At 51.5% G+C, this 22,420-nt stretch overlaps 1 protein-coding gene across 3 annotated transcripts in view; it reads left to right on the top strand.

Annotated features, from left to right (window-relative positions):
- REEP1 (receptor accessory protein 1) overlaps positions 1-21,609 on the top strand; it is a 93,373-nt gene extending 71,764 nt beyond the window's left edge. Inside the window, exons 6-9 of one of the 3 annotated variants that reach the window (XM_072951522.1) lie at positions 5,370-5,547; positions 10,120-10,155; positions 16,174-16,325; positions 18,509-21,609. In XM_072951522.1, the coding sequence (XP_072807623.1) occupies positions 5,370-5,547; positions 10,120-10,155; positions 16,174-16,325; positions 18,509-18,580 (438 nt within the window). In that variant the 3' untranslated portion in view covers positions 18,581-21,609. The remainder of the gene's footprint in view (positions 1-5,369; positions 5,548-10,119; positions 10,156-16,173; positions 16,326-18,508) is intronic. The other 2 variants (XR_012065205.1, XM_072951521.1) reach the window with 2 other exon arrangements.
- The last annotated feature ends 811 nt before the right edge of the window (positions 21,610-22,420 follow it).

Raw genomic sequence — 22,420 nt, forward strand, 5'->3', positions numbered from 1 at the left:
CTGAGCAAGACCAAGTCGACCTGATCAGTGTCCCCCGTAGCAGAGGCGAATACCTGGCTGGAGAGTGAATACATGGCAGCTTCTAGAGACACTGCTTCTCCGTTCTTGTTTGTTTGTTTTAAATAGTTCCAGGTGGTTTTTTCGGTCCACATGGCATTTGTCCGCAAGCCCTGAATTCACAAAATGGGATCCTCAGGGTGATCTTGGAAGAGTGCGGTGGGTTTTTCTAAAAATGAGATTGTGATGATTTCTTTAAGGTAATACCTGTTCATTGGGCACAATTCTAAAAGTACAAAAGAGGGCACACAATGAAGAGTGCGTCTCACTCCTGCCCCTGCGCTCCACTTTGCACTGTTGTTTTTAAAGAAACCCTGTAACCTTTCAGCGGGCACTTTCACAAATGCATTCATTTGGCTATTAACGCGGTGTAACTGGACCCCCGTCTCCTTAGCAGACAAAACTGTGATCTCAGCTGGGGTGGAATGAAGAGGCAGCTCTGAGTGTTGACAGATACTCAGAAATATAATTCGCTTTCCACCTGGTCCCCATCTTCACCCACCTGAGTCCTCCAAGGCCAGGTCAATGCCGCCTCCTCCGGGATGCCGTGCCTCCCAGATGTGTGCCCTCTGTCCTTTGCACCCTACAGCCCTCTGGCATCTCTCATACACTCCTTGTGGACAGAGCTCAGGCCCCCATTTAATAGGCTACTCCTTCAAGTCTGGGACCCTGGTGATGCATCAGGGCGGAGCAGGTGGGTAGGGATTTTCTGCTGCACCCTTTACTTAGGGGATTGCTTGGTAAATGGCTACATGTTCCTGCACTCAACTCCTTGACCCCTAATGTATCTGGTAGAGTAGCAGATGCCAAGGCTTTGTGAATAAGTAGAACAAACAGTCTGGGGAGGAAGACAAACGAACAATGCATATGACAGGAAGCTGAGACAGAGAAAGCTTCTCCAAGAAATGCAGCCATATTTCATTAAATCTAAAATGCTGTGGTTTCTGAGACACGTCGTTTTCTCACATACCACTAAGGAAGAAAATTCTGCCAACTAAATTAAGACATAACATTTTTCCCTTAGAATTTTTACCTCTACTTATTAAAAAGACTCCTTGAACTCATGTAGATGTGGTTATTTTTCTGTGCCTCACTTTTGTACATGCATTGAAGGGAACATAGGCACAATAAATTGAGGTGTTTCTAAACGTCACTTCAGCATCTGATCCTTCTGAGTCACTTTTCAGCTCAGTTCATCAGTGTTCGTGTGCGATCACACCGCCTCCCTCACCGTGCCTTCCAGGGCAGTGGTGATGCGGACTGCTGTCTCTGGGGTTTTCATCTGTGCTGCTGATACCCCTCCTGCTGGTTCTGATCTTGTCACTTTCTTCCTCTTGCCGGTGCAATGTGTCTTAGACAACCTGGGCTCATGTTTCTTCAAGTGGGGCTTAAATGGTTTGTTAACAGTGAACAGTCAGGAGTCTCCGTTCTCAGATCTTGCCTTCAGGAATAACAACCAAGGGTATTCACTGTAGGCAGTGACAACAAGGATAAGACAAGATCAATTGTCAGACCCACGCCAATTTCAGAGATGAAAAAAATCTATGTCTTGTAATTGATGAAAATCATTTCCAAGAAGTCTAGGAGTAGGGGGGTAAGGTATAGTTCAGTGGTAGAGAGCGTGCTTAGCATGCATGAGATCCTGGCTTCAATCCCTGGTACCTTCACTAAAAATAAATAAGTTAGTGAATTAAATAAATTACCCTCCCCCAAAAAAGTCTAGGAGTGGATGGGCACTGTCAGTATTCCAGTGACTCGGTGCTGTCAAGTCTCCGAGCAGCTACCTCCCTGAGTCTCCTTGTCAAAAGATGGCAGTTCCCACACTCAAAGGAGACAGCAGGCTGCAGGGTCACATCTTCTTTTGCCTTCTGCATATCAGAGAGAGGGAACATCTTTCCTGAAAATCCCTTAGCAGGCTTCCCTTTACCTCCCAGTGGCTAGAACTGCATCGCATGGCCGTTCATAGCTATGAGGGACTGTGGGAGATCTGTATTTTCTCACCATTTCGACAGTGGGTTTGGGAATGGCTTTTGGATGGTCAGATACCAGTTTATCCCCCTGTGGTCAAATACATTTGGGTTATGCTGAGTTATACAACCCGAAACACTAAGGCTTCTCAAAGCTTTTAATACAGTAATGTGGCTCATTGAGTTATGGAATAAGCTTTTAAGCTTTTCCAAACTTCGGGAATCCAAATTTATTCTCCCAAAATAAGGAACCCAGTTTTGCAGAATACCAGACAACAACTCTTGGTTGTTCCCAGAGTAACAAAACGAGCTCTCAGAGCAGAGCTGAAGTGGCAGGTGGAACAAGGCTTGTGGGAAGTGAATGGAGATGAGGGTTTTTTTTGGGGGGACTTAAAAAAAGAAATTCCTTATTTTATTTATTTATTTTTAATTGAAGTATTGTCAGTTGCAACATGTCAATTTCTGGTTTGCTGCCATAAAAAATAAAAGGATGTCATTTGCAGCAACATGGATAGACATGGAGATGAGGCTTTGAGTGGAGACTGAGCGGGGCTGAGAGGTTTACAAACGAGAGCGCCATATTGATTTGAACCATCTCACGCTGTTTTGATGGATACGGGCTGATTTATTTTCAAGAGCCTGTACCCCTGCTGCCGTGATTTCTTCTGAGATAGGACTAGACTGATACTGAGCTATTATTATTCCCTTCCCTTCCTGACCTCTGCCACTTCCAGTCTTCATGATGCTAGTGATGCTGGAGCTGGGCTGCTGGCTTCCGTGGGTGGAACTGAGTGCTCTGCTGCGCAGGACGCGGGTGTGCGCAGTTCCTGCTTCTTTCTCCCAGATACGCTGCTGAGGCTTTGTAAGAGCCGGCAGACACAGTGGTGGAGTTAGCCCCTGACCATTTACCTGGGCTGGGATCATGAAGCCCCTCCTGGCTTCTTTGGCCAGAAACGATCTTTCTATTTTTTTTTTTTAATTTCAGCAGCAACTTGTGTGTCTGAGCCACAGTACCTCATCATCTTAGTTGACATTTGTGGGACATGTATACGCACTGGGCTTTGTAACGGATATCTTGCAGCAGCCTCTCACTTCCTCCCCCCACCATCCTGCCACGTGGGTGCGGTTCTGCAGATGCGAGCAGTGAGGTGGAGAGAGGTTGAGGTCATCCAGCTGTTAGTGATGGGACTGGGATTTGAATCCAGGTCTGACTCTACATCTCCGTTTCTTTCCGGGATGGCAATTCTGGGTGGTTATTTGTCCATTTGTCTTTTTACATTTTGTCAGATGTCAAGCTGTGTTTTCGGTATTTTTCCTAATATAGCCAGCACAGGGTCTTGTCCATGGAAGGTCCTTGCTAAATCATTGTCAAACAGATAAATGAATAAACAGAAGGATGAATGCAAGAGCGAATCTGTGAGTGGTTTTCCTGAATGTTAACCTAGTGTTGATTACTTCATTATAATTATCAGAATATTTGCTCCCTCTTCTCAGAATCAGTGTTTGTTCCTTGGTCATCTCATTTCGTCTAAGTTCTAGATGTCATCTTAAGTGTTTCTGAGTGAAATAATCACAGATCATTGGCTGATGGATTTAGAGGGGATTATACTGGGCAGCTGGTCCTGCCCTCATCTTTTTGGCAAAGAGCACCCAGCTGTTATGTCTAGAAGGTGAAGCCTCAAACCCCTTGCCAACCCTCGTTCCAGAGCAGTATCTGACGCAACCAGCATGATTTCTGCCTTTTTCACATAATGCTCTTCAAACACCCCTTTGCCTGGATTTAGAATTCTAATTGCATATATATATATTTTTTTGATGATTATTTAAACAATTTTCTTTTTGTTGTTGTTAGCTTCCTTGAGATATGTTTTTCTTTTATACTTTGGGTGGGTTGAGAACTTATCTTTTTCCCATTTTCATGCACCTTTGTTTCATTCTGGTGTTTCTTCTAAACCTGTCTGCAGGCTCCTTTGTTTTCCCCTCTCCCGTCTAATGAACTCATCCTGCACTTGCTGAATCTTTTGCTAAAGTTATTTCAGTGAATTGCTGTGCTTTGTTGGCTCATGTTCATTACTTTTTTTTTTTTAATTAAATGAAAAACATCTCCAAACCCTTCTACCCTCTGTGAAAGCCTCTTGCTAAGCTGTCATGGCCCTTGTTTGGTTCGTCAGTCCCACCGCCAGCCCGGAGCTCTTGCCAGCTGCCCTCGCTGATGTTGTGCTGATTTGCTGGTTCTGTTCTGTCTGTTGTGCCTGTTGTCCCCAAGTCCTCTGCCCCTCTAGGACTCCTGTTTCCTTCATTATCCCAATAAGACACCTGCATCCCCATGCTTGCATCCTGGGTACCTATGGGAAGTCTGCACACCCTCAACTGTGAAGATGCCCGGGTTTTATCCTTTTGCCTGGTGTTTAATTGCCTTTCGCCTCTTGCTCCAAATCCCGCCCCAGTTCTCAACAACGCAGTCTCCTACGAGCCCCTTCCCCCTCGGGTTCCCTTCTTACCCAAACACATCTCCCTGTCCAGCCCCCGAGGCACACCTAGAGCAACGCGGTCATCCCTGAGCCTCCGTGATGGTCCTGCTCACTCTCCAACGCAGATTCTGTCATCTAGACAGCGGGGAGCTTGCCTTTCATAAGTATGATGGATTGATCTTGCTTTCCTAAACAAAAGAACAGTTTCCCCTTGAGACGAATTCGTGGCTCTCTGAATATGAAATGGTTACACTCAGCAGGGTGTTTTGTGTTTTTTAATATCGTTTTTCCCCTTCCTGATTCATTACCTTTGGGGTATGTTATGACGCTCCAATGCGACAGTGGAAGAAAATGTGGCGCGTGAACAGATAAAAGAAATTGCTGTTGTCACCCATTTAAAAAATAGTGTCTGCATTTTATTTCCTTTGAGAAGAGTAAGGACTGAGCACAGAGATGGTTAAGTTCTGATATTCTGACCAGACTCGTGTGTCCTGGGAACAGAGAAACATGTCGCTCTGCAAGGATTTTGATTTGTGTGAAAGCCGGAGAAGCAGCAGACCAGCCTTGGAGAGCGGGAGCGGCAGGCAGCAGTCATTCCTTGGCCCTGGGCCTGGCCGAGGCTCTAGTTTATCATGGAGAGGAAGGAGCCGGGAGCCAGAGGAGCAGTTACTGAGCCCACGGGAGGCTCTAGAATGTTCCAAGCCTTGACCCCTTCAGTGCTGCCAGCAAGCACACCGGGCAGCTGCCCCCCGCAGAACCCTTCCACGTCTTGATCTCCACTTTGCTGGCTGTCAGAGTTCCCTCTGCCCCCTACAACTGCCCCCGGTCTGTGGGCCAGACCTCTGACATGTGCGTCCCCCTGTGTTGTGTCCAGGGACAGGGTGCCTTATCGGAGAGACTCCGGAGCTTCAGCATGCAGGACCTCACCACCATCAGGGGAGACGGCACCCCTGCTCCCCCGGGCCCCCCACCCCCAGGGCCCGGGCGGGCCAGCGGCAAACACGGCCAGCCTAAGATGTCCAGGAGTGCTTCTGAGAGCGCTGGCAGCTCAGGTAGGTGTCACTTCCCTTCCCCTCTTTTCCACCTCATAGGCTTTGCTTTCGTTGAGAGAGGCCCAGGCCACCCTGTGGCCCTTGCCCCAAGGACTTGCCACCAACAGCCATCCAGACCATGCCAGGCCGGCCAAGGGGCAGAGCACCACTCAGGCCAGGCCAGGAAGCTGGCCTGGGGGACTCGGATCAGGGGCAGGGTTCAGTCACCTGCACTGAAGGGTCCTGCCTCCTCCATCTGAATGTCTGCGGGGCTCGGGAGTGGCTGGGTGGTGATACATGGCCCAAGCCTAGAGGTGACAGGCACAGCTGGACCTGGGCCAAGGCAACTTTATCTGTTTTCTTCCTCCCTGAGCCCACATTCGCTGGAGGGATTATCTGTTTTGAGCACCTGAGTGTCTCCTCCCACCCAGGGCTTATGGCTCCCGCGGCCCCTTTTCCCTGCATGGTATTTCCTGTCCTCTCTCTCACTCTGCCATCTCCTCCCATCCCTGAGCCCCCCCCCCCATGCACCATGCACACCCTCAGCCACCACGTGCCAGGGGCCACATGAACTCTGAGTCTAATTCCGGTGGCGGCCAGGGCTTCATGGAAACCACACCTCTGCCTTGATGTCTGCCCCTGGGAGAGGGCTACCTGAGCTGGGACAGACCTGGGATCTTATTAAACATGCGGGCTCCTGGGCCTGCCCCGGGGGGACTCAGTAGGTGAGACTCAGATGTGTGATGCCGTCAAAGTGCAGCCACCTTGGGGACCCACTGACGCCTGATCCTTCGGTGGGTTTCAGCCTTTTGGCAGGTAGGGGCATGGATTAGGGGGGTAGGGAGCTGGCCCAGGGCTCGTGGTTTCCCAGACCGTTCCTTGGGGAGATTACAGAGACCTTGGCTCTCAGGATGGGAAAGGGGCTGTAGGGGACGGTTCTGGACCACCACCTCCACCCCTCACCTGCAGTAGGAAATTGAGCCTAAGGATGGGAATTAGGCCACTGTTGGAATCTCTGGCTGTGATGTGTAGCAGGTGGCTAACCTGCCCTTAAATATATAAATAGGGACGTCCAAGCCACATAGACCTTGACTGTGTGCTGTGAGGTGCAGCCTGCAGGGGGCACCTCCATCCTGAGCCCTGGGTCCTTCCAGACCCCGCCTGATTTTGAGGGTCTGAGACATGGATGGAATAGAAGGAGCCCCATGGCTGCTGTGGGGATGACAATGCATGCTCCCTGCCAGGGAAAGGAGAATGGCTCAGAGCCAGGCGCAGTGTCTTCCAGCTTCCTCCCCTCTCCAGAATGTCCCCCTGACTTGCGGCCCCGGGATTGCAGACTGTGGCTTTTCTGTTGGGAAGGAGATATTTTAACCCTGGCAGGGCTGGGAGGTGGAGGCTGGGCCACGGGCTAAGGTCCACCTCAGGTAGGGGTTATCTCCTGAGGGACCCCCACCCTGTGCTGGGGAAACTGAGGAGGGAATCCCAAAAGGCCAGGAGCAAGGGACCTTGAGGCTCACTCAGTCTAACCCCCTGGCTTTACCAATGAAGAGACGAAGGCCCAGGGAAGAAAGCTGTCACCAGGGTCACCCGATGGTGGCATTCTCCGGTGGCCTCCTGACTGCTGGGCCAGCGCATTCTGTTCACTCACCCACTGACCATCAGGTTTTCTGGAACATCTACAGCTCTGACCTACTGGGCACTGTCCCAGAAATAGGGATGTGAAATGGAGTTAGATCTCGCCTCCACCCTTGGTCAGCTTAGTGGATACTTAGTCCCGGAAGAGAGCTGTCCTTGGAAGGAAAAAGGGCCCCCATTCTGCCAGACTCAGTGGGCAGAGCTAGAACCCATGGGGTAGAGCCCCAAGAGGGTAGCGGCTTACTAGCTGTGTGACCTGGGCAAGCTGGTTGTCCTCTCTGCGCCTCAGATTGCTTATCTGAACACAAGGAATGGCAAGTCCCATTTGTAGGGTTGTCGTGAGGATTCAAATGAAATAACCCATGTGAAGGCGTGTAGGGTCATGCCCGGCACTCTGTGTGGTAGCTCCTACTGTTGGTGTCTCACTCACCTATGGAAGTGCTTTATGATTCGAACGTATCCAGGAGAGAAATTGGCTGCCTTGTGAGGTACTAAGGTCCCTGACATTGGAAGGGCCCCTACCAAAGTTGAATAGTCAGGTACCAAGCTCTAGCCAGGGGTTCCTGCCTTGGCTGGGAAGTGGGCCTGGGTGCTCCTACAGTCCGTTTCCCTCTGAGAGTCTATGTTGCCATTATAGAGGTGAACCAAGTAGAGGAAGTGGGCTCAGAGAGGTCATGCTCTGTGCCAAGGCCACACAGGACCGGGATCCAGGCTTCCTGCCTAGACCTCCCCTTGGCGGATTATTCATGGCAGCTTCAGAAGTGATAGAGAGGTCCAATGGGATCTAAAAGGCGAGGAATATTACTCAGCCATAAAAAAGCATGAAATTTTGCCATGTGCAACAACGTGGAGGGACCTGGACTCATTATGCTCAGTGAAATGAGTCAGACAGAGAAAGGCAATACTGTATGTTTTCACTTAAATGTGGAATCTAAAAAATAAGACAAATGAACAGATGTAACAAAGCAGAAACAGACTCATAGACACAGAGAACGGATCAGTGGTTGCCAGAGGGGAGGGGGATGGGGTGAGGGGCAAAATGGGTGAAGAGTATTAAGAGCTACAAACTACTATATGTAAAATGGATAAGTCACAAGGATGTAACGCACAGGAGTACAGCCAGGGTTATTTACAATTACTTATATGGAGTATGGTCTGTACAGATATTGAATTACTATGCTGTACACCTAAAACTAATATAATATTGCAAGTCAAGTATATTTTGATTTAAAAAAAAAAAAGACAATGGGAGGCATTCCCTGGGCTTTGACCATCTTCCCAGACGAGCACTGGACAGAAACGGATTCTGGCTGGTTTGTTTTGGATCTGGCCCCGCCGCCCGCCCTCCGCTGCGCCCTGGGAGGCAGCGGCAGCTTGCTGGCGGCCGTCCTGCAGGCCGGGTGGGGGCAGCTCGCGGAGAGCCAGAACTGCGACGTGACCCGCTCTCCCCACTGCCCGCCCTCGGCCGTGGCACCTGTGATTTCAGGGGGTGGGGAAGGCAGGTGCTGACCCAGCTGGGAGGGTGGGGAGAACTGGCCCTCCCCTCCGGCTGTTCTGGGCCTGAAATAAAAGTCCTCTCAGAACGAAAGACAGGTGAAAGATGGCCCAGGGCCTGGGTGTGGGGCAGAAGCACTCAGATCAGAGGCTCAAGGGCCGTCTCACCCTGGAGGTGGAGAGTCGCGTTGCCAGGGAGGAGCTTTGCCAAAGGAGGCCCAGCTCGCGTGCCCTCCCCCACCCCAGTGTGGGCCTTGGACCGCAGGCGTGGTCTGTAGGGGACAGAGCCCCGAGTCTGGGCTTCCACCCCGCCTGGCTGACACTGGGCCTGTGCAGAGACAGCAAATGCAATGCAGTGAGGCAGACGTCCCTGAAGCAGCCACCACACTTGTTCCCACTGGGCCTGGATTCAGCCTCAGAACCTCCCTCAGAACGATGCCTCGGGCAGTGCCACCAGAGGATTTGACCTTGGCACGGGAAACGAGCCCAGGCCACCTCCGCTTTTTCCTCTGAAGAAAAGGCACAGTAATCCCCATTCAGCCTGCGTCTCAGGGCTGTGAGGCGAGCAGTCAAGGTCGTCTGCCAGCCCTGGGCAGGTGGCAGGTGTTGAGGGCAGGCTGGGAGAGGACAGGTGAGAGGCAGTGGCTGCCCACCCTGGGGTCATATGCAGCCAGTTGGAAGCAAGTTTCAGTGACCATATCGGTTGAGTTTGAAAGCATGATGCCTGGTACAAACATGTACAAAACCGAATAGGATATCATGTAGCAACTTATGTAAAATAAAAATCTAAGCCCATTGTGTAAAATAACACTGTACAATTTGCAAGAAGACATCACCCTCCCTGCAGAATGGACTGGGAGGTATGTTGTCAGACACCATTCATTGAAAGCCTGGCATTGAATCCCAGGAAGGGTACAAAGGGAGTTGAAAGAATGATCCTTGCCTTCCATGAACTCGGAGACAGTCAGCATGTATTTAGAGAGCGCCTACTGTATACCAAGGCCCAGATGTGCACTGAGACCAATGGAGTGTGTGAGGCAGCCTCCAACTGGGCCTTTGACCAAATGGCAAGACATTAAGCACTTTGGGGGTTCAGAGGTCAGCCCGAGAAGGTTTCCTGCAGGTCATTCTGACCTGGGAGACAGAGAGAGGCGGGGCATCTGGGCAGGCGCAGTTGGAGTTGTTCCTCGGGGGACACTTTGACTTCGTCCCCTGCCTTCCCTCGGGCTGCGGGACACAAGGACTGACCTCTTGGGCCAGGCAAGGGCATTTTGTAGCACCTGAGAGGAAGCTGAATCTGGAATGATCCCTTCCCCACCTTGGTGTCTCTACAGAGACCCACATTCCTGGGACCCCTAAATTGAACAGACTGGGATCCCCACACCTCCCTGGGGCCTCCCTGTTTGTCTGGGGCTGGTTCCTGTCCAGTGGGGGATGTCACTGATGGTGCCCCCGTCCCCACAGTGTGTACCTGCTGCTCCACCTGCAGGACCCGGAAAGGTGAGTAAACAGCCAGCTTGTCTGCAGTGCGCTGGACTTGCCTTGGGAGAGGCTCTAGCCAGGAGCTGGTGCCCGGCCTTGGGGCTCCCTTTCAGCTGCGGGGTCTAGGGCTGGAGTCAGGAGGTTATCTCCTTAAAACAGCGGACATGTATTATCGTACAGTGACTACAGGCTGGAAATTTAGGAGTGGCTTAACCAGGTAGTTCTGGCTTAGGGGCTTTCAGGGATTGTGGTCAGGATGTCGGCCAGGGCTGCGGTCACCTGAAGACTTGACTGCAGATGGCTCTCTTGGGGCTGTTGGCTGGTAGCCTCAGGTCCTCACCACAGGAGCCTGCTGGAGCATCCTTACGACACGGCAGCTGGCTTCACCCAGAATGAGTGATGCGGTGGAGGCGGGGTGGGGGGGTAGGCGGGAAGCCGCAGCACCTTTTGGGACCTTTGAAGTCACACACCCTGCCCCTTCTGCCTTATTCTCTCTGCTGGAAGTGAGGCTTGAAGTCCAGCCCACACGAAAGGGGGAAAGGAATCAATTTCCACTTCCTGAAGGGGAGGGGAATCTCTTTGAAGTATCAAAGAATGGATGGAGATAGTTTAAAACCACCACAGGGTCATAGTTCCTTGTGCTCTGGGTGATGAGGGCACAGGCACTTGCCCAGGCCTTCTGAAGTGATGGAGCCGTGTGGTTCCAGGGCTTTCAGTCCTTGTGCAGCCAAGGGAGCCCGGGCCTGCTTTGCCACTTACCGGCTGCGTGGCCGTGCGTGAGTCACCTAACCACTCTGAGCCTTGGTTTCCTCGTCTTGAAAAAGAGCAGAGTCCCTGCTTCCCCACCTCCCTGCACTGTTGTGAAAATGGCTGTGAAAGGGCTTTTTGAAGGGCACTGATGACTGTTACTGTTATAGCCAGGAGACCCCAGGGAAGGGATGGACCTCGGCTCTCCCAGGCCTGGGCGGGGACCCGGGCGGCCGCCCTCCCTCGGTGTGGGTGGTGGCTTGGCCCTGTTGTTCTCTCCTGCCCTGCTCCTGCTCTTTCCAGGACCTTAACTAGATGAGTGAGGGACTAGAAGTGGCCCTGGGCTAACCCAGGCCCCTTTCTCCCTCCCCTGTGAAGGAGCTGCCTTTGGCTCAGAAGGCGAGAGGGGCCGCCCTGGCCCACAGCTGCTGGCTGGTGTGAGGGGAGGGGGAGGCATGCCTGGTGCCCACTGTTGCCTGTGCCACCAGCCCCGGTGCCACTGAGACACGGCTCGTGCCTCCCGCGTCTGTGGAGAGCAGGAGGACATGAAGCTGCGACCTAAGAAGTGTCCCGTTTTCTCTTTATTTCTTTAGTTTTAAGACCTTCATTGCTAAGGTTTTTACAGGTCTGTAGAAGACCTGGGGGAGGTGGTTGGAGGCCGTTCTCCTCATGTGAACTGACGGTCCAGAGAGTCCTGGGCAGGGGGCCGGGAGACCAGCATCCTGCTGAAACCGGCGCGCGAACACGTGCTCAATAAAGGAAGCAGCAGAGGGGCTGCGTGCAGCTGTTTGCAGCACTGGGGCCAGGACTGGGGCCTGGTGGTGCACCGGTTCAGGGGAAGCAACCGCATGGTCCCAGCGGCCTCGGGCAATTATGGTTATTTCCATCTATTCACCCCTGAGCCATTCTGAAAGCCTCTCCTTCTGGGGCCTTGTCGCCTGGGGGCCCAGGGAGAGGAGAGCTGTCTTCTCTTCTGTTCTTTCCTGGTGGGCCCGCCCTTTGCTGCTCTCTGGGAAGCCCCCACCTCCCGCGACCCCTGGTGGTTCCGTGGCCAGGGGCCTTTCCAGTGCCCTTCCACAGTCACAGCCGACGTGGGAGCTCAGTCGAGTTTGGTCTTTCCCGGGAGCTGCGGGGATGGGGGTTTTGGGGGACGGGGCAGCAGGCGGGGCTCGGTGGAGGCCTCCGGCTGGGGTGGCCCTGCTGTGAATTGCTGTCTGGGAGCCCTTGCCCCAGCCCTGCCTTTCTCGGCCCTCTTGACATCCAGGGCCCTGGAGTTCTCCCACCACCTCGCTGAGGTCTGCTTTCCAGGGAGAACCAGCAGATGACTTGTCTACACCATTTCCCTCTGTGACGGTGGGAAAGCCCGTTGGCTCTCCAGGCCTCAGTCTCCTCCTCTGTAAAGTGGGGGCTGAGGTCGATGCTTCCTGGGCCCTTCCCTCTCTGAGCGGCTCTGCGAGTGAAGGGGGCTGGGTGTGAAGTGTCAGCAGGTGGTGTCAGGGAAGGTCTGTCTCACACCCGGGGCTGGAGCAGTGATGCTGGGAGAGAGGATTTCAGGGGGTCACAGGCTTTGATCAGGGGCCCATCTGGCCCCCTGAAATGGTTTTCATCTGTGTATCTCAGGTCCCGGGAGAACATTCTGCTCCAGCCAGCCCTGTCAGTCGTTCCCTGCTGTTTCCTGCACATCTGTCTCTTTTTCTGTTTCTGATATTAGCTCTCCTGCCCCTACCGCCTGCTCCCCTCTTTTCTCTCTACCTACCTTGACGTTATACAGAACTGAGCCCTGAGTTCTGTTACTGCTTGGAGTGAGTCACAGAGGTGGAGTTTTTCCCTTTTTTTGTTTTGTTTTTTTAATCAAGTGTATGAGACATCATTTCAAAACGCAGAGTCATTCCCTTTCTGTCCTCTCTATTTAAAGAGAGAGAGAATTGTGTCTTTCTTGAGTGTGGCCCCCGGGGCAGTTTGTTTCCTCGGCAGCAGGAGCCGGGAGAGGTTTGGAGCTGGGAAGCGAGTGAGTTGTGTGTCTGTGTGCGTGTGTGCGTGTGTGCGCGCGTGCGCACTCGCGCTCACATGTATGTTTCATCCCCTCAAGTTTCCTCCCTAACAGAATGTTCTTTTCTTTCCTCCTCGGTGGCCGTCGGGGACGTGGATGTAAGTGCTCCAGACAAGCGTGCTCTCCTTCAGACCCACTTGCTGGCTGTGGTGACGGGCCCCCACTAATGTGTGCCGTGTGGGGGTGTTTGCTAACCTGGTACATTCTGCTGCACTTTCGGTGTGGGGAGGCCTTGTGCTCCTGCAGACGGATCAGCTTGGCCTTTAAGGGCTCCCTGCCCTCCCTACGGAGAGAAGCGGGCAGCTGCTTCCCAGCCTGCACGTTTGCTAATACAGACTATTAGTCAAGGCCACATACTCCCTCCCCTGCTGTAGAAAATAAGAGTGACCCCTGGCCTTTCTAGAGGCTGCCCAGCCTCAGGCACCAGGGTCAGTTCTGCAGGCTCACGGCCTTGGCTGTTGTCCCCTGAGGTTTGCAGGTGGCTGTGGCCGTGACCTTGCGTGAGAGATGCTCCTATCATACAAGCTGTCTCCAGGAGCCATCTGAGTATTAAGATGGGGACAGCAACACCCTTTCAGGGGAACACAGTGGGTCATGAATTCTGTTTAGATATGCTGGGAGAGGGGTGTTGAGGTCCACCACTGAATATTCGGTCCAGCCACTCTCTTGGTGGGACCATGTTCTGTAGGGTTTATTTCTTCATGTACACTCCTCCCTGTTCCAAAAAAAGATTCAAATCTACTTGTGGAAATGTAGATGTTAGAGCAAACCAAAGTAAGAAAAATGAAGCTTGGAAAGGGAACAGGTAAGATGGAGTCAGAGTGAGAAGAGAAACTTCAGGGCGTGCCATCAAGTCAGAAACTGTCACAAGGCTGGGTTTCCTCGAAGCCAGTGCAGAGGGAAATGCAGAAGAGAGATTCAGTGTGACAGCAGGGCAGCCAACCAGAGGCTTAGAAGGTCAGCTTGTGCGCAATACTTGCACGGGTCCCGCGAGTCAGGCAGAATATTACAAACAACATTCTTGGCAAAAACCCTCAGTGAACATGGTGACCAGGAGGATTATTCTGCTTCATTTTTTTTTTAGTCTCTCTGTGGCTTCCATGGGAAGCCACTTCTGCTCCCCCCAGCTGCCCACACTAGCTTTCTTTGCTCCCCACCTCTGCTGAATTGAATGCTTGTTTTGTATTCCCAACTGGATATCTGGGTCCCCCTTGATCCATCACTCCCAGTGGGCCAGAGGGTTACTTCTCTTCCACCCTTTGGTCCATGCTGAAGGATGCAGTGGAGGACAGACTCAAAGCCATTTTGGTTTCAGTCCTGAGACAGTGGTGGTGGTGGTGGTGGTGGTTATTATCGTGATGTGTAAGTTCATTGCTCAGTACCCGTGAGTGCAGACCAGTTCAGCAGGCTGAAGTGTTAGACGCCTGACGATTTCTTGGCGACTCTGGGCTGCCTTCTGAACCCAGAGTAATCAGTACAGTAAATCTGGGCCAAGAATTAGAGGGAGCCGCGTGCGCAGAGGCGCATTGAAACCAGCGGGCTCTCAGGAGGCACGGAGTCGTGCTGGCGCGGAGCCCGCCAGGCTACTTCTGCAGTTTCTGCCCTAGCCAGCGGGCTCTTGGTCCTGGGCAGGCCTGTCTCGTTTTCCTCCTGTCAGGTGTCCAGAAGGAGTTTCCTCGTGATGGGTATCGAGTTCTGATCTGGGACAGGAGCTGCGCTTGGAGGGGGCAGTTCTCCGCCGCGGCTGGTGGACCAGCGGCGCTGGGTGCGCATGCGCAGCCGGGCTCGGCGGGGCCGAGGAGGCGCAGCCGGAGTCCTCCGAGCTCAGGATGCTTTCCGAGGCGGTGAGACTGACAAGAGAGCCGGGGCGCGCAGCGCAGGCCACGTGGTACACATTCCAAGTCCTGTTGGGTGGCCAAAGGAGTAGGGAGGCCGGGGAGGGCCAGAGTATTCCGGGAGGGCTCCCTGGAGTTGCCATTGTTCATGTTCGGCCGTCCTAAGGTTGCAGCAGGCTGGGGCTGGGGAAGGGACCGGAGGGAACCTAAACCCGGAGTAAACCGGCTGGGGAATGCGCAGGAGCGAAAAACGCGAAGGAAAGTTAATGATCTCAGGCTTGGCCCTTACTCGGGCGCTGCCTCCCAGCTCTGAAATTCGTGGTGAGACAGCCGTGCTCTCGTGCTGCCCCCTGCTGGCTGTCGGGGAGCATGGCAGCAGTGACCGGACAGCGGCTCAAGATCAGGGTTCCGTTTAGTTTTACTTAACACCACACCTGATGCTGTTATCCGCCCTTTGATGGAGAGAACACATTTGGTGGCTGAACGTGTGTTTAGGAGTAGTAGCAGGGTGTCCCAGAAAGAGCTCTGGTTTCTCTCTGCAGGCCTTGGGGTGGTTGGCCCAGGTGAGCTGAGGGCCCCCTGGCTCTGCCTTCTGTGATTCTAGGTTAAAAACAATATAGGAAGCCTAGAAGGATGTGTCTCTGGGTGTCAGAGAAGCTGGGTGTGGTATCTCTACTAAGATAGGACCACGTGGCCAGATGACAGGGAATATGCTCAGCTCTGAACATTGAGAAAATACTGCGCATTCAGTGAGTGAATGAACTCTGGAGCTTTCCCTGCGGATTAGTCACAGAAGATCAAAACAGGAATGTTGCTACTCAGTTGTCCTTCCACTAGGCTCCTTTTGCTTCTCTAGGACTTGGGCTTTGAAATGAAAAATCTGCATAGCTTTGATTAAGGTTCTCTCTGAAGGTTTCCTGGCATTTACATCCTGCCTCTTAAAGAATGCTTGGAGCTGAAGGTGGAAGTGTAATTAAGGCACCGTCAACACTGCTTGGATGTATCGTATAGAAAACTGTGCTCTTCCTCTCCGGAAGTCACTGCCACCATCCTTTCTAGGAGAGTCTTTTCCCGAGCATTCTTCTGGTGTGGCCTCACTGCTCCAAGCTGCAGGGCTTGACACGTCGCAGTTAAGGCCACCTCCCTTGTTAACGTCTCAGCAGATCTGAAGTCTGTACTTGTTCCTGTGCATAGTGCCTGACCAGTCTCACCTCTGCACCCTCGTGATCCCGGACCCCCTGCAGTGTCCCCAGGTGCTACCGGGGCCTTGGCTCTCCTAACCGGCCTGACTTGCTGTGCTGTGTGCCTAACCTTGACCTTGCCTGCCCTCCTTTGCTCCTTTCTACACTGATCCCTCCTCGCTGTACTTTGTCTCCTCTGTGTAGATTGTAAATGGACATTAAGTGGTTGAGGGAGATGTGAATGAGGGTGGTGTGAAGGCGTGGGAGCCCCACCAGGTCCAAAATCCACTGGCGTTTTCTGACGAGGAGGAGGAAGACTTGCTGGATTTCATGTACAAGTATAAGGCACCTCGAAAGACGGAGTTCCCCGTGGAGGTACACGGTGTCAGGGGCTGCGGGTTGGAGCGTGTGTTTGCACAAAGGGCTTCACCCTGGAGATCTGGGGCTCCTGTGGGCGGCATCTCCTGGGACACCCAACATCTCCTGAGTGCCTGGGGCGGGGAGATCTTCCTCCATCAAATGGGCAGGCCAAGCCACTAGGTAGCATCTGGCTGCTTGCCAAGGGATGAAAAAGACTCTGTGCTTTTATTTAGAAATAGGAGAGGTGAGATAGCACCTAGGGATTTAAACAAACAAAACCGTAAAAGCCCATCTAGTAGCCTAAGGTGATGCGTGAGTGAAAAGCATCCCAAGCGAGTGTTTTGGGGGAAGAAACGCTCAGAATGTGTTATATGACAAATTTTTATAAATAAAGCTTGTTCATCTCTGTGTCTTCAAGACCCAGCACAGTTCCTGGTACAAAGTAGATATCCATACAGTGTTATTGGAGGGGCACAGCCTTCAAAATGACCAAAACAATGCACCTGGTACATGTACTGTTGCCAGTTGTGGATGTGATTGGAGTTTTGGCAGCAAGAGGGCCAAGCCAAGAGCCTCAGGACCTGGCTCTGTGTAGTAGGGTCACCAGCTGGGGCTCGAGTGCTGGGCGGGCAGAATCGGGGAACCCCAGCGTTGGCTTCTCCTTCCCCACCTGCTGAACACAGCGGCCCGAGAGTCCATCTGAGGCAAGTTGAGAGTCCCCCATCCAGACAGCAGAGACCTTTGTGAGACTCAGGTGAGGCAGTGCATGGAACGGTTCCCCGCCTCCAACTCAGGGGCCCGCCGGCCCTGTTCGCACGAGGACCACAGTCCTTACCGCCGCGGTGCGCATGCGGCCATCAGGCTTCTTCCCCGGGTGGGGCACGCAGGGGTCAGTTTTGAAGTTAGACGTTTTGGTAAAAGATATTCTGGGTTTGGACTCTGCCCAAGGAGTCCTTTACAGCCTGGGCAGTGCCATGATGGGGAGAGCGGCTCATCCCAGAGGCAGGGAAGTTGCCAGAACCATTCCAGATCCCGAGGGTTTGTACCTTTTTGGTTCTGTGCTTTTTAAAGCTGCACAGGGTGTTTTACTGTTACCGTTGAACTGCTGAGGCCGATTACTACACAGACGCTTCAGCGATTCTTCTTGTACTCTGTCCAGAGGTGGCTGGTACCCATTGCCTAGTCTAAAGTTGTAGTGTGAGGACTCAGGATGTGGAAGGCCAGAGCCTTCGGTTCCTGCCTCTTCTTCTCCTGACTCCCTTCCATGTGCCCCGCGGGGCATGTGCTACTGGCTGGGAAATGGTGGTGACATGGACCTGCCCTCCGGAAGTCAGTGTGGCAGGGCAGACAGTGAGCAGAGAGGCACACTCCACCACGAGTGCAAAGCCCCTGACATCCTCTCATGGGTTAAACACCGTGAGAACCGAGGAGGGGATCCTGGCTGTGAGTGGGTCGCAGCCGGTGGGGCTCAGGAGTGACTTTGCAGCTGGGTCCTCAGGAGAATTAGAAATATCCAGACAGAGAAGGGAGGAGGGTGTGAAAGGACAGTGCAGAGAAAGAAGCTGAGTACGGAGAAGTGGGCCAGGTGTGAACGCCCTTGAGTGCTATGCTAGGACAAATATCTCCCTTTTCTTTTATCGTAAAAGTAACTTCCCCTGTGATGTGTGTGCCCCCTGGAAGGAGGGGCTGCTGGAGAGTCATTTGCAGGGGAGATGAGGTAGAACCCTTCGTACCTAAAGACAGTGTTTTCTCTGCTGTGTGGTTTGCTGTGCATGAAAGAGGACTGAAAACTGGGTGATGGAATTTTTAAGCACGTACCAAGAAACACGAGGCCGGTTCCCAGAGGAAATTGCAAAGCGCTGGGGAGGCCTCTCTCTCTGCTGAGTCATTTGTTGAGATCATTTTGCTCCCAGGGCAGAAACAAGCTGTGTCATCCTTCTGCACCACCATTGACTCGGGAGGTCCAGGGACTTAGGAGAGTGTGAAGAAGAGGGGGGCCCGGCATCACGGGGTTGTGGGGACATGACTGATTCCCACTGCCGAGGCTCCGAGTGCCCCCCCCCCGCCTCCTCACACACACACACCTGCATTTGGCCTGCAGAGCTGGATGTCACAACACAAACCCAGCCAGGGGCCGTCCCCAAAATGTCCCACGTTTATGCCAAACTGAGGGATCCTTTTTCTGTTTTCCCTACCAGGCACCGCCTAGAATCCTTCGATCTCGCTTCAGGAAGAAAAGTACCTCATCCTCGGCCACTGAAACCACGTGAGTGAGATGAGCCAACAGCACCGGATCCACAGAATGTTCCTCCTCTGCCTTAAAGAGCTATTTATTCACTAATAACATAGAAACCCGCGAGCTGGTGTGCTGAGTGCGCAGCCTCGGACATGGCCTTTTCTCTCTCCCCTCTGCCGCTTTGAAGAGTTTTTCCCCCCTCTTTCCTTTTCTTCATTTTGCTGGGGAGAGGCTAAAGGGAAAGGTAGTGTGCGGGGGGTGTGATCTTTGTCTTCTGAGGTTAGTAATTTTCCACAATTGGATTGTCATTGCAGACAGCAGTGTTTTTAGAAATAGAAGAGAACCCCCCTGCACTGCTGAGATGTACATTTGTAATTTATTTGTTGCATACTTCGTTTTCAATCCTGTATATGCAAACAAAGCAATTTTTTAAACCTTTTTTTTGTTCTTGGTACTAATACTTTGGACTATGATGTACATATTTATGGCTTTTGGCTTAATATAGTGGGCTTGCCAGGGCTGCCAGAGGTTCTGATGTGTAAGAAAACGGCAAAAACAGACGTGTGAAAAATTATTTTGATTCTAGAGAATGTCTCAGATGTGCTTATAAGCTTCCAAACACAACTCCAGTGAAACATCCCTTTTCCTGCAGGGCGATGGTCCATGTTCTCCAGACAGTCAATATACCAGAGAAGTTTAGGATGAAGAGATAAGATTTTAGTACCAGAGGTGAGTGGAATGAGGTCAGGGGAACAGCCTAGAAGACGAGAAAAGCCACAGGAAGCTTGTCTCCCCTGTGGACCCAGGATCAGGAGCTTGTGAACCCTTCTGGGGGACTTACTGTCGCCGGAGGCAGGTGGCTCACCCTCGGGAGTGCAGACTCACAAGCTGTTGCGAGGAATCCTTTTGAGTGTTTCAAAAGTGCTTGACAAGTGACTGTTTCTCCTTCATAGGACCCAGGGCTGTGACCGATTTCCCCAGGTAGAGGAGCCTACAGTTGGAGCGCTTTGTTTTAGAGAACACTAAGCAAAAATCAGCCAATCAGTCCGAACAGAACCAAACTTAGCAGCGTGCTTTGTTTCAGCCGGGCCGTGAGGCACACCCGAGGCACCCAGCTAGCCGCCGGAGAGCCGGGGCGAGCGAGCTTGCGGAGGCTGGGCGGTCTGCGGGGGGACGCGCGCCCGGCTCCCAGGCCGCTGTGGCTCACGCCCACGGTCCCCTCCCTGGCTCATGCAGAACGTGAACAAGACAGAAGTCGCACGCTCCTGGGCGCTCAATCCTGGGCGCTCATTTCGTACAAGCCCGGATCGCTTAGTCAGAGAAAAGAGCACCATCTGAGGGGACTCCCGACTTAGATGGAGAGTTTTATCTGAAAAGAAGAATCTGGTTTAAATAGCATTTGGTGCGAGGCAGCTGCTCTCCCCAGGAGGGCTGAGTGTAGGCCTGTGCTTAGGTAAGTTGGTGTTCCCTTTCAGTGTAATGCATGCAGTGGTCACAACCCAGTTACTTATAATCCTTGGATTGTGTTTATTCATAGCAGTGCCCTGAACACTAGAGAATTAGCGTCATGTACCATGTAGAACTTTGTGTCAATCGGCGATAAACAGGCCCAGTTAAAGGCTGTTCCAGGACCGATTATTAGTCCAACAGACACCAGTCTTTGCTGATGACGCGTGGACTGGATCTTAGCCACCTCAGAAGGGGTTTTACTTGAAGCCGATAGTTACTAGATATGCATATTTAAGTCCCTTTACCCCGCCCCGCCCCAGTGCCGCTGAAGGTGACTGTAATTTACAAAAGGATTTAGGAAAATAAACCTAAAAGCAAATTTGTGGTTCAGAGAGCAAATAGGGGTGGTCTGTTCTTTGTCTGTGCCCCACACCCATCAATACCTAAACCCGACAGGGAAGACAGAAAACTTGTTTTCTTCAAGCTCACTGAATAGTTTCAGACAGAGGAAAAATATATGCTTTAAAAGGTATTTATCTGATATTGGGGAGTACCCAGAATATCAGAAACAAGTACAAAAAAAGCTTGACTTAAGCAGCTTTTTCGCAATTTTTTTTTTGCCAGAATAATAAATGCCTTTAGCAGCAGAGATTAAAATCCTAGATTATCACCATTTTACAATGGAGAGTTTTAACAATTACAGACTATCAAGTTTGCACTCAATTATGCCAAAAAACCAGTCTGAAGCACTCTGCTCCCAGACACGCTGTATTACTTCTCATTTAAAAATTAAAAAATATAAAGGTATCCAAACTGCTGTCTTAATGTAAATGTAACTATTTTTCCCTCAAGTGTTGATTAGGGAGTCGGTTTTGCTCTTGAAAACACTCACTGTACAACTGAGAGCAGCTGTCCTATTTCTGGCAAAAACGTGTTTACTTATCCAACAAGCCGTGCATTTGTGTGTGGACTGATGTAAAATGTGAATGCCTCAACGTGTACACGTCGTGGTGTGGAGTTCTGTCTAGAGGATAAAACTGAATGTTTTTAAGTTGCTGATTTACAGACACAGGCTGTTTACAAAACGCTAGCTGGAAAGTCTGTGATTTCCGCGTAGTAACTTTTAGTTATTCGCTATCGAGCACCCGTTCTGTTTCTGAGGGGGTGAGATGTGGTGTTGTCCTTAGAAACTGGAGAGTTAGGCGTAATCCCTCCTGGCTTTGTGTGAATAGCTTGCTCACTTCGCTGGCCTCTGAGATGTGTGTTCTCCGTAGTGAACTGTCCATTGTCTGTGATAACAGTGCTTTGTCAACCATGACCATCACTGAGCACCTTCCTAGTCCTTCACCTTGCACAGTATTTCAAATGGTAAAGGATGTGCTTCGTTCGCAAACAGCACACGCTCAGAGAGCTGCCATTCTGGACTGTGGCTGTGCGTGTCTCCCCTTAGTTGATTTCTGTAATCCCTGTAGAACGATCTGTAATAACGTAGTCTGCTGGACTGTGCATATCAAAAGGATGTAAAATTACAGTATTCCAAAGGTTGAAGTTCTGCTCTTTTGTTATATGCCTGATATATACCTTGAATAAAGTCTTAACATTTTTCTTTTAAAAGACACCTTTGTAATGTTGGGCTGTTAAAATACTTAAAAAAAGAAATTGTATTCAGCAGCAAGGATTAGAACTTAAGCGCTCAGCCACTAACTGAAGGTGACTGTAATTTACAAAAGGATTTAGGTGCACTACCAGGTGCCTGGTGACCTGGCTCCAAGCCTGCTGCATAGAATTACTGCAAAGAGAAAAAATTCAAAGGTATCAGTGGTTTTTGAAAACCAGTTGATCACATGAATCTAAACCTGGTAGTATGTTTGTTTTACATTTTTAAAGGTCACCGGTGGGAACTAGGGAGCTGTGAAAACAGAGTAATTCATCGGGAAGGCGATTTTAATTCTGCAACAGACCAGTTCCTTCTTGGAACCTGTTTATTCATCTGCAACTGTGGGAGGACACGTGCAGGTCAGAAGAGGGTGCTGCGTGCGGAGGTGCTGGGGGGCATGGGTGCCCTTGTCTTTACAAGGTATAAAGAGGCACATGGAAGCCTCCCTGGGTGGTCACAAAGACCTGGAAACTCAAAACCTGAAACATCACAATGAAGCGCTCATTTTCTTTGCCTTTACAGTCCTGTACATGTGACATGAGGGTTGTGAAAAATAGTAGCAACAGGTCAAGAAGAAGATTCAGAGGACTGAAAGAAGAGATGCAAAGAAAGGCTGAAAATCCATTCATTTATTCATTTACTGAGCCAAGCCCAATGTCAACGGAACTGAGATTAACCAGGTTAAGAGCTGACAGATAACGGAAAAGCAAAATGACAAAACTGAAAGCTGGGGGGAAGGTATAGCGCAGTGATAGAGTGCATTCTTCG

Source organism: Vicugna pacos, chromosome 28 (assembly GCF_048564905.1).
Source record: "Vicugna pacos chromosome 28, VicPac4, whole genome shotgun sequence".
Lineage (NCBI taxonomy): Eukaryota > Metazoa > Chordata > Mammalia > Artiodactyla > Camelidae > Vicugna > Vicugna pacos.